At 44.1% G+C, this 12,182-nt stretch overlaps 1 protein-coding gene across 11 annotated transcripts in view; it reads left to right on the top strand.

Annotated features, from left to right (window-relative positions):
• Window positions 1-1,798: 1,798 nt before the first annotated feature.
• Window positions 1,799-12,182, top strand: part of Gabpb1 (GA binding protein transcription factor subunit beta 1) — a 54,476-nt gene continuing 44,092 nt past the window's right edge. For 7 of the 11 annotated variants that reach the window (XM_075962059.1, XM_075962058.1, XM_075962057.1 and 4 more), the window contains exon 1: window positions 3,785-3,903. In XM_075962059.1, the coding sequence (XP_075818174.1) occupies window positions 3,820-3,903 (84 nt within the window). In that variant the 5' untranslated portion in view covers window positions 3,785-3,819. Of the gene's footprint in view, window positions 1,823-2,238; window positions 2,499-3,784; window positions 3,904-12,182 lie in introns of those variants that run through there. The other 4 variants (XM_075962060.1, XM_075962054.1, XM_075962055.1 and 1 more) reach the window with 3 other exon arrangements.

Genomic DNA, 12,182 nt, shown 5'->3' with positions numbered 1-12,182 from the left:
AAAGAATCCAACTTAACTGCTGATTAGACAGGCCCGCAGGCTTTAGGTGGTCAACAGAGGCTCCACCTTCCCGAGTACACACTCCTCTCCCTTAGCATCTACTGCCAGGGAATGCATCACCCTCCTTCTGGTACTCCTCTGACACACGAGAGTCATCTGTGACATCTCTTCCAGACATTCTCATCCAGTCAAGCAAATTCTCCGATTCTCAATCAGTTGTGGTTTTCTTCATTTCTACTTGTGACTACCTCAACCCAAGTCATTATTACCTTCCAAATTACTCTTTCTCATGCCTTGGACTTTTTTTTTTGTTGTTGTTGAACAGTTACGAAAGATATCAGTTCATTCATTCACATAACATTTGAGGCTGTCACTAAGCCTCCACAGATACATCTCTGGGAATGCTTAAAATGACTCAGTCTCCCCTGTGCTTGCCTCTTAAACTTTTGTATTATTGTTTCTTTGGCTGGAGGGCCTTCACTAATCCTCTTATTAAAGAGAATTGCTTCTGAGGACCCCTTTGATTCCTCCTGTTGGTGTGTGTTATCTCCCTTGGAAACCACATCAAATTTGGCAACATTTCTGCCATCATAATCACCGATGATGTATACTTGTCTATATCCTATAGCACAACAAAAGCAATATTCTGTGGCAATCATTAAATATTTACTCCAAATGTTATGGGAAGGCGTGACAATCTGAAAAACCTTAACAGCTGGACATATAGACACACATCTTTAATCCCAGCAACTGGGAGGCAGAGGCAGGTGGACCTCTTTGAGTTTGAGCTCAGCTGGGTCTACATTTTGAGTTCCAGGACAGCCAGAGCATCACATAGTGAGATTCTGTCTCATGAAAAAAAAAACAAAACACGCAAAACAATAAAATATTAAATCAAAAGAAAAAAAAAAGCACCCGACTATGGCCCCCATAGTTTACTTTGCTATGCTCTAGTTAAGTCACACTGACTAGGAATTTTCACCATATTAGTAAAAAGGGCAAGTGGAGACACAATGATTACGTATTTGAGGATACACACACACACACACACACACACACACACACACACACACACACACACACACACGAACTACTTGGATCTCATTTAAGCCTTTTTGCTCTTAGGATAAATTGCCGAAGTGTCTCAGATATTCCCATTCCTAGACACCAGATGCCAAAAGTTCCACAAGTAGTGGACTTCCCTGTTAAACATACCAAAGTGTAGCTTTGGAAATCTCGTGTAAGTTAAAATTTATAAGGCTTTTTCTTCACGAATCACTATCTTCCAATAAACTCTTGGTACATTAAAAATGGAATTAAAGGCGTGCGCCACCACCGCCCGGCCTTAACTCCATTTTTAATGTACCAAGAGTTTATTGGGAGGCAGAGGCAGGCGGATCTCTGTGAGTTCGAGGCCAGCCTGAGCTAGTTCCAGGACAGGAACCAAAAGAGCTATGGAGAAACCCTGTCTCGAAAATTCAAAAAAAAAAAAAAAAAGGAACTCAACACCAGGGGTAGCACACGCCTTTAATCTCAACAATCCAGAGGCAGAGGCAGGAGGATCTCTGTGAGTTCGAGGTCACTCTGGACTACAAACTGAGCTCCAGGTCATCCAGGGCTGTTAGAGATTCTATCTAGGAAAAAAAAATCTTGACATTGCAAACACGGCGGTGTCACTCTTACCACATTAAAAAAAAAAAAGCCGCAGAAACATTCTCATCACACACGAGCAGTTTACGCCAGGAGAAGAGGACACATCTTTTGTTCCTGCACTGGCACCTAAGCTAGCAACTCCGAGTCTACCTTCCTGGACCACTTTAAGGTAAATCCTAGGTTCCTAGCTGCCCTTCCGCCTGCCGGGAATCTACTACAACACCCCACGAGCAAGTTTAAGCCCCAAGCGTCCCGCAGTCACTGCGATTCAAGTGTCACGCCGGGGAGAAAGGACTCTCAGCACACGCACCCCAGTTCCCACACATTCCGCCCCACGGCGCGGCGTGAACACCCGGCCGCGCACATGGCCTCCGTAGCGCTCACCCCGCTGCCGCGCAGGCGCCGGGCGAGCCGGGACTTGCGGTCGCTCAGTGGATCATTCCGCCGCAGCCTTTGTGTGGCCGAGCGCTAGAAATGGCTTATTTCCTTTCTCTCTGTTTAAAGTCAAAACCAGACCCTTTCGTCCCTTTCACCCGCCGGAACGGGGCCCGGGGAGGGTGGCGGCAGGTCTGCTCCCGGGGGCAGTGGGGCGGAAACCGGCGCGGGCTGGCCAGGCCTCCGCAGGCATGCTGGGAGCTCGCTCGCCGTGTCCCTCCGCGCCGACGGGGACTTTTCGGTGGGGATTTTGGGCGCCGACCAGACGCGGCATTTTCGGAAAATAGCGCCCTGTGCAGCGAAGCGCTCTGTGTGTGGCGGGGCCGCGTCAGCCCTGCCGGCTCCGAGGCGCCGCGGTCCCCGCACCTCCTCCCGCTGCTCCCCCGCCGCCGCTCCCGAAGCTTTTCCAGGTCAGTGCGGGTCTGTGTAGGGCCCTGTTACCACCGGATGTGGAAGTTGATCTCTTCGCTGGTAAAAAATAATTCCACTTCCCCCGGAACCCAGATCATCCCCGCGATTTCCTGTTTATTGCATTAAGGCGCCGGGTTTCCGGGGCTCCCGGCCCCGCTCGTTTGGCGGGGGTCGGCGGGGTCGGCCTGGGTGTCCGCGCTGCCGCCGCCGCGCTTTGTCCGCCCGGCGCTTGGCTTCTGGGAGGGGCGGCAGACATGGTGGCGGCCGCCGCCCCCTCCTCGGCCAGGCGCCGCGGCCTCCTGCGGTCCCCACGGGCCTGGGCTGCGGTGGGGTCGCCATGGCCGTGGGGATCCGGGCCGGTGGGGCGGGCGGCTGGAAAGGCGGCGCGGCCTCCGCCCGCTCCTTTGTCTCGGGGGCCTGAACACCGGGCCGGGCCGGGCCGACGACCAGCGGGAAGGCCGGACCGGGCCGCTCCAGCGCTCTGGGGCCTACGGACAGGGTCGGGGGGCGCTCGGGTCTCGGCGGGAGAGCCGGCCCGGGGCAGGGTAGACAGGAGAGCCCTGGAGGGACGGAGCCTGCCAGTCTCAGTGGTCGAGGCTTTTGCCCCCAGAGACTTGGCTGCCGGAACCCACGCGAGCGGGGGTGCGGGAAAGAAGCCGCGAGTTTTCGTCGGGTCATCTCATGTCTGGGCACAGATCGGTGTTGAGTGTGCTGTTGTGAACCTCTCCCACTGTGTTGAAGCCGCGTGCCTAGCTCCAAATGGACATCTCCGAAATGAAAGCACGGGCCTAATTGCCGTGTTTTCCCTTGAAGCTTTTGCTTTAAGTCCGTTTGGATTGTGTCTAGCAGACACATCTGTTTAAAGCAGGGGCGAGACCACAGAACTTCCTAAAGGGAGCTTCATAGCGTGGAAATAGTTTGAAGTTCCTTCTGCAGACACTGGTGTGCTGTCTCTTCAGGCGAGTTACTTTCTGAAGTGTAATTTTTATCTGGACAAAACGCTGGTGTACTTTTCCTTGTGAAGTAGTTGCCATCCCAGAATTTAAAACACACCGAATTTACTATACGGAAGATATTACCTGATAGAGATTCACTCAGGTTAATTTAACTTTAACTGATAGAATTTGACCCAGCCCTTCAGACTCTACGGCTTTGTATCTTAAGGGAACTAATAACTGTTATCCCTTTATTCATTTTTCTTTTGTGAAAAGTCAAAAGTTGTTTCATGTGTTAACTCATGGTTTAGGCAAGAGACACATTGTTCTGGTTTTGCAAATCTTTTTAGTGCCTAAACAGAAAAGGTTTTTGAATCTATTTTGCATGCAGTCTTATGTGATATCACACCACATAACCACTGGAAAACACCGTACATCATGCATTTTTTCTTTATCCTGTTTTCGCCATGTAAGTACAATCAGGATACTGTACAAGACAAACTTTTAAAAAACATGAATGAGAAGAATGATTCAGAGATTCCTGAATTTTGGGAGAGAGGGCTCTAACTTTTTAAAAGATGGGGATTAAGATACGTAAGCATTACAAAGATTCTAATTTACCGATAGTCTTGAAGTCTCAGGAACATTTGGAACTAGTTCAAGTGACAAGACAGACAATAATGCGATTTTACAAGTACATCTCCTGTGCTTGTAAAGACCTGTGCATCAGTGTTCTTTTCAGCACTGTAGGGCTCAGACTTGAGTTGAAGGTGAGACTTGTACTGAAACAAAGCATAAGTAATATGCATATATAATTTGCATATATAAGCCCTTAGCTTTTTTCTGAGTCAGTTTGGGTTTCCTAGGTGTGGGTGATGAATGTGTAAAATTTCAAGATGAGTTGGGCCTACTGGTTTTGGAAGGAAGCTGGGTTTGCAGTGGTTTCTTGTGACCTCTAGTCCGAATCTGTCAGTTGGCCTTTCTCTGCTGTTCATCAACAGGAAGCATCTGGCCATTCTTCATGTAATTGTCAGAAAGTGCCAGGTACATTTTCAATGTGTGCTATTCATATAAAAAAAAAAAAAGATTGGATCCTAGTTAATTTTACTTGATTTTGATTCTTTCCCCCCCTTTCCTGGCATTTTAAAAAAACTTTTTTTTTAAAAAAAAGTATCTCATCAGGTAACAGGTAAGGCAAACATTACTCAAAATATGTCACATAAAATTTTAAGTCAGAAATTCATTTTTGAGGGAACTGGAGTTTCTTTCAAGTTGCCTACGGCAGTAAATGCACCACTGGGATCCAGCCCTTATTTCACATTGGAGTCTGTTAGCACTTGAACATCTAGGAACTTGTTTTTTTTTGTTTGTTTGTTTGTTTGTTTTTCGAGACAGGGTTTCTCTGTAGTTTTTGGAGCCTGTCCTGGAACTAGCTCTTGTAGACCAGGCTGGTCTCGAACTCACAGAGATCCGCCTGTCTCTGCATCCCAAGTGCTGGGATTAAAGGCGTGCGCCACCACCGCTTGGCTAGGAACTTGTTTATAGATCACCAACTACGATAATTTGACCCTGTATACGATATGTAGTGATCAAATTAAGGTCTTTAGTATCTCTGTCTTCTAAACTTTTGTGTGTGTGTGTGTGTGTGTGTGTGTGTGTGTGTATGTTGGGACCCTTTCAAGTCTTCTGTCTAGTTTATAGAATATATAATTGTAAACTTTTTTATTTGAAGTCAGGTAGCTTTCCAGTGACCCCATGGCTTTATAACTAATAGATACGTTTCTGTAGCATTAATGTCTCAACTTTGGGTTAGTGATAATTAGAATTTTATTTTATCCCTGTAGAAGATACATTAGTGTCAGAAGAAATTAGAATTAGGACCTGTTTGTGTCCTTTGAACATGAGCACTCTATTGTCTGAAAAGGTCGGTGCATCTTTATTTGGGCGCTTATGTTTATGACACTGGAGTAGAGACTTAGGCTGTAAGTAATTTCTCCAAAGATAAATCCTGATTTTATCTTGATGTAATAAAGGTGTGAAGAGTACCAGTTGAAGCATTATTGATAACGAGCAGTTGCTGACTTTTCCTGTGTGCCACAGTTGCCTTCTTTGTACAGTAGGGATCATTCTAGCACCTATTGTGGTGGTAGGGATCATTAAATGATTTAGTACATATATAAAGTGGTTTTCAACCTTCCTAATGCTGTGACACTTTGAACAGTTCCTCATGTGCTAACCCCCAACCATAAAATTATTTTTGTTGTTACTTCATAACTGTAATTCTGTTGCTGTTATGAGTTGTAATGTAAATGTTTGTTTTCTGATGGTCTTAGGCGACCCCTGTGAAAGGATCGGTCGCCTCCTAAAGGAGTTGTGTGACTCCAGGTTCAGGACCACTGCCTTAGATAGTTAATAGATCAGTAAGTTTTTTGAATTTTTAGTTGTTTTTTTTTTTTAAGCAGAGTCTCCATTTAGCCTCAATTTGCTCCAAACTCGCCATATACTCCAGACTGACCTTGAGTTTGCCATAATCTCCTTGCTTCATCCTTTCAGATGCTGAGATTACAGGCATGAGTCACATGCCCAATCTAGTGTACATAGTTATTATGGGTCTCAGCTCTACCATTCAGAACCTGTGGAATTAGTAATCTTGGAATTTGTCTGTGTGTGAATGCACATGTGCACACCAATATCCACATATATTTGTGTGCATATACGCAAAAATAATAATGTTATGTAACCTCTGGAAGGAGTCCAATACAGTATCCCTTTTCAATTTGCTTACTTGTGTGTGGGTGCAAGAGGCCCATGCCACTTGGAGATTTACAGATTTGGGAGCCATTTTACTAGGATCAAACTCAGGACTGGCTTGGTGGCAGAGATCTTTGCCCTGGGGCTGGAGAGGTGTCTGGTTGAGAGCACTCGCTGCTTGTTCAGAACATTCAAGTTCAGTTTCCAGCACCTTGTCGCATAGCTCACAGCTGCTTATAATTCCAGTTCTAGGGGATCTGACCCCACTCTTCCGAACACTCGCGGGATGTGTACATCCTGTTCCTGTGCATCACACACAGTAAAAAAGACCGTTTACCTACTGAGCCAACTCAATAGCCACTGTGCTTCTGTCTTTTAAATTAGATACTGTAACTTTATTATACAATGCAGTATCTTTTTCTAGACGAATCTTGAGTGTCTCTATTAAAGTTAGGTGTTTCAGTCTCGTTATACTAGAGAGGTAGGCTATTGTTAACCCTGGTAGTATATCTAGTAGTGATTCTTTAAAAGAAGTGAGTGGGAGGGGTACCATGATACTGCTTTCTAACACAACCCCCTTCCATTTGGTAGAGAAGTAGCTACTAAGGCCATAAAATTTACAGTATTGGACACTATTTAAGGTCCGTTTCTTTCATGATGTAAACCTATCTGTTGGGTGTGGTAGCACACGCCTTCAATCCAAGAGCTGGGGGGGGGAGGGGGGAAGAGGTCTCTTGAGTTCAAGATCAGCCTGGTCTACAGGGTGAGTTCCAGGACAGCCAGGGCTACACAGAGAAACCCTGTCTCAGTTGTCCCCCGCTCCAAACAAAACAAAACAAAATTGTATGTGTAGCTGCCTTGCTGTATCTCCCTTGTGTCTATAGCACTTATGTCTAAGCAGGAAACTTTGGTGCATAAATGATTTGAAATTTTTCCTTTATATCCAAAATGGTTTATGTAAAATCTTTGACCTTTACCCATGTGACTGATTATTCTATTCTTTTTTTTTTTTTTTTTTTTTTTTTGGTTTTTTGAGACAGGGTTTCTCTGTGGTTTTGGAGCCTGTCCCGGAACTAGCTCTTTTAGACCAGGCTGGTCTCGAACTCAGAGATCCTCCTGCCTCTGCCTCCCAACTGCTGGGATTAAACGTGTGCGCCACCACCGCCCGGCTGATTATTCTATTCTTTCCATTCATAGGGACCCCCACTGTCTTTCACTTAATACTGTGGTCTGAATGTGTCCTCCTGAAATTCATGTTGAACTCAGTCTTCAAGATGATGGTTTGGGGAGACTAGATGATGAATGTAAAGCCTTTATGCATGAGATTAGTGCCTTTCAGAAGAGACTGCAGTCGGCCAGTTTGTGGTGACACCCACCTTTAGCACTCAGCAGGCAGAGGCAGGTGGATCTCTGTGAGTTTGAGGCCAGGGTGGTCTACTTAGTTCCAGAACAGTCAGGGAGGGCAACACAGAGAAAACCCTGTCTGCAAAAACAAAAACAACAAAAAAAAAGAATGCTGTTGATCTGTTGACCCATACCACTGTGATCTTGGACTTTGTCCTGTAGGGCTAGGAGAGATACACCCAGAGAGAGCAGTTTGTGTACTTCACACTGAGACAGTTTGTCTAGTGAATTTGGACATTAGTCACTTTCATATTTACTGTGCTTCCTTTATCAGAACCTCCCACCACTAAAGAAGTCTAGTGCTAGGATTTCTTGGCCACTTTAAACTGATGAACAATTTCAGTAGTCTCATGCTACTTGGGAATAATTTTGTTAATTTCTTGTTTTGTTTTTGATTTCTTCTATTCCTTTAACTTAATTGATACAGTTGCTTACTGGAGAAAAATACAGAGTGAGCTTTCGCATTGTTTACCGTCACTATGGTGAATTTCAGTTCTGCTACTTGATAGACTAAATGAAAGAGGAATCTTGTTTTTTTCAGGAATCTGGCTGCCATATTTAACTTTTTCTTTCTGGTTACTCCACTGTCTGTAGAGGTTTATTCTCCCTGATTTCAAATGTACAGACATAAAGTAGGAGAAGAAAATAAACTTCACAGGCTCCAAAGCTAGAGAGAAACTGTCTCGGAAACCCAAAATAAATAAACAGACTTCAGAATCTCTTCCAGTGTCTGCCTCATTCCTTTGTCTCATTACTGTTAAGAGCTCAGGTACACTAGGTTCTTTCTCTGTCTCTCTCTCTGTCTCTTTCTCTGTCTCTCTCTCTGTCTCTCTCTGTCTCTGTCTCTCTCTCTCTCTCTCTCTCTCCTTTCTCTCTTTATGGGAAATGATTTATTTTAGCTCACATTTAAAGGATACAATCCATCATGGCAGCAGGAGCTAACCTGCATCCAGTCAGGAGCCAGCGTGATGATGCTCATCTTTGATCACTTTTTTATTCAATCCTGGGCCTTTTTTCATGGAATGTTTCCATCCATATTTATGGATGGTCATCCCAAGTCCACTATTAACCTAATGGAGATAACTGCTCACAGACATGCTAGCCAGGCAGCCGGGGTGTTGGGGACGCAGCCCCGCCGCCCATATTACTACACAGGACCTTGTCTCTTCAGTAGCTGTGGGTCCTGTCAAGCTGACAGTTGACAACAAGCATCTGATATACCCATGGAGTTTCCAATTTTAGTCTTTATCATTTCCTTTAACAATCCCATATTTTTTCTAATAATTTATTATTACTTTATAAATAATACCATTCAAAATTTCTACTTTCTTTCCTCCTTCCACTTCCCTACTGTTCTCCCCTCCCCCTCCCCCTCCAGTCCTAAGAGAGGGCAGGGTATCCTGCCCTGTGGGAAATCCACGGCCCTCCCCACTCCATCCAGGTTTAGGAAGGTATGCTTCCAAATAGAACAGGATACCAAAAAGCCAGTACACGCAGAGACAAATCCTAGTGCCATTATTGTTGGCTTCTCGGTCTGCCCCAATTGTCAGCCACATTCAGAGGGTCCAGTTTGATCCCATGCTCGTTCAGTCCCAGTCCAGCTGGATTTGGTGAGCTCCCATTAGCTCAGGCACAGTGTCTCAGTGGGTGGACCAACCCCTTGTGGTGCTGACGTCCTTGCTCATACTCTCCCTCCTGCTCTTCAACTGGACCTTGGGAGCTCAGTCCAGTGCTCCGATGTGGGTCTCTGTCTCCATCTCCATCTGTTGCCAGTTGAAGGTCTCTGGATCCCCTCAGCCTTTAGGTTCTCTTTATTCCCTAACTTCCTGTAATACTGGATATTATATTTAAACTGTTTAAGAGAACTTATTTTTGTCAGTAATAATGGACTTTATCTTAATTATATGGAGCAAATATAGATAAATTGCTTGACATTAGGAAATTTTTAGATTTATATTATGTGAATGAGTGTTTTGTCTGCATGCACATATGTGCATCACTTGCATGCCTCGTTCCTGCAGAGGTCAGAAGAGGGCATCAGATCCCTGGAACTGGAATTATGGGTGACTGTGTACCATCTTGAGGGTGCTGGGAATCGAATCTCTGTCTTCTGCAAGAGCAAATGCTCTTGACTGCTGAACTATGACCTTAGCTTCCTGTTGCTTGATTTCATAAAGACTCTTAAGCTTTTTTCTCTTATTTAATATCCTATTCTTAGCCCCGTTTGATTACTGTCTTTCTGTTTTGTGATTCTGTTACCAGTGTTGTCATTCCTGCCAATGGTAAGATCATCTGCTCTCTGCTCCCCCTCTTTTTTTTCTTTTTTCTTTTCAACATGATTGTTTTATGTCCTGCTGGTGTCTGAGAGCGTCAAGGCTCATGGTTTAGTGGAATGCTAAAGAACTTCCATCTTCCATAGATTTTTTTACTTTCTAGCTTTCGATCAGTTCACAGTTTTCTCCTCCTATTTTGAAGTTGTCTATGATAGATGCTTTTCCTTTATTATGTCCACCAACCAGTAGTTTTCCTTAGATTCTTCTTCCTTGAATCCATCCTGCGTAAAGCTGCAGAATAATTTCCCCAAAACTTACAGATCACGTGCTCCTAATCTAAAAGCCCAAGGACAAAACTTGGCTTTGTCCTTTGTACTTTCTGCCGCCGTGCTTTTGACCTTTGCATTCACTACTGTGCTAAGCAACATGAATTGAACCTGTGCTGAATAAATGTTTGAGTACATCAACCCTTTGAATAACCTGCAGCAGTCTTCAGTAGTCTGCAGGGTAAAGTCAACTTTCTGATGCTCAGACATTTTCGTACTACATACTGCTTCTTTGACCTTAATCATGTAACATCTGTTTCCTTGTTGATGTTTCCCCCCTTTTCTTCCCCTTTTAAAACTTAGTCAGATGCTTGTCCCGTGCCAGGCTCTCTTCATCTCGTATAGTGATGAGTAAAACCAAACTTTTGAGTGAGGGATGTAGTAAACAGTTTCTGGTATCGGGTGGTAATGAGTAGAAGAGGAATAAAGCTAGGCAAGGGGAGATAAGGTGTGGTATGGCTGCCACTTGAAGTGGTCAGAGAAACCCAATACCTGGTGTCAGAGGGAACATGCTTGGCTTGTTAGAACATTCACTGAGACCTAGCTGAATGAATATAACAACAATCAAAGTTGTTTTCAAGTTGTTTTTTTTTTTTTTTGGTTTTTCGAGACAGGGTTTCTCTGTGGTTTTTGGAGCCTGTCCTGGAACTAGCACTTGTAGACCAGGCTGGTCTCGAACTCACAGAGATCCGCCTGCCTCTGCCTCCCGAGTGCTGGGATTAAAGGCGTGCGCCACCACCGCCCGGCGTGTTTTCAAGTTTTTTAAAAAAAAAAAACTTTGCTGACCCTCATATATCAAAGGAAGTACTGTGGAACTCATTTTCAATTCCCAGATATCTTACAGTAGCCCACAGTAGGAAGTATTACACAGTATTACACAGTGGTCATGTGTACTTGTTACTTTGGTTTTGTGTATATGTGCACAGGTAACTTTATATGCTAAGATTTTAAAAGAATAGTGGGTCTAGCTCAGAATAATGAGTCTTGGCTCATGATCTTGAAAATCATTGAAATCTGGCATGGTTTCTATTGCTGTGAAGAAACACCATGACCACAGCAATTCTTATAAAGGAAAACATTTAATTGGGGCAGACTTACAGAGGTTTAGTCCACTGTTATTGAGGGAAGCATGGCAGCATGCTGGCAGACATTATGCTGGAGAAGTAGCTGAGAGTTCTGTATCTGGATCTGCAAGCAGCATGAAGAAACAGTGGGCCTAGCTTGAGCTTCTGAGACCTCAAAGCCTACCCCCAATGACACGTTTCCTTCAACAAGGTGACATGTCCTAATCCTTTTAAATAATGCCACTCCCTATGAGCCTGTGGGAATCATTTTTATTCAAACCACCACAATTTTTATTTTTAAGTCTGAACTATAGTTTTTTGTTTTAGTCCATATATTCTTTTCATAGCTAACAACACATTTTTCTTTTCTTTTCTTTTTTGATTTTTCCAGACAGGGTTTCTCTGTAACAGTGCTTTGACTGTCCTGGAACTTGCTTCATAAACTAGGCTGGCCTCAAACTCACAGAGATCCACCTGCCTCTGCCTCCTGAGTGCTGGGATTAAGGACATGTACCACCTTAAGGAGTACAGAGATGTGATAATTGGATCACTGCATTGACATGTGGCTTTATACATACATCATTTCTTTGTCTTGGGAATATCCAAGATAGACCCTATTAGCTATTTTTAAGTATTTATTTGTTATAAATCAGTTATAATTCATTCCTTCTATCCATTGGAACTTTATCCCCAACTATCCTCTCTATTCCTTTCTGCAACCTTCCCAGGGTTTTGCTACCACTATCCTATTCTTAGAGATGATATTTAACTTGTACATGTAACAGTATCTTTCTGTGCTTGAGTTCTTCATTATTTTTCATGGTGAAATACTCCATTTATAGACCACGTTTCTTTACTCATTCTTGATGGGCATCTAAGTTGATTCCATGTCTTGACTGTCCTGAATACATAATACAGTAAACCGAGTAC

This window comes from Microtus pennsylvanicus, chromosome 2 (genome assembly GCF_037038515.1).
Source record: "Microtus pennsylvanicus isolate mMicPen1 chromosome 2, mMicPen1.hap1, whole genome shotgun sequence".
Taxonomy (NCBI): Eukaryota; Metazoa; Chordata; class Mammalia; order Rodentia; family Cricetidae; genus Microtus; species Microtus pennsylvanicus.
The sequence above is the reverse complement of the archived record's forward strand: the minus strand, read 5'-3'. Positions and strand labels throughout refer to the sequence as shown.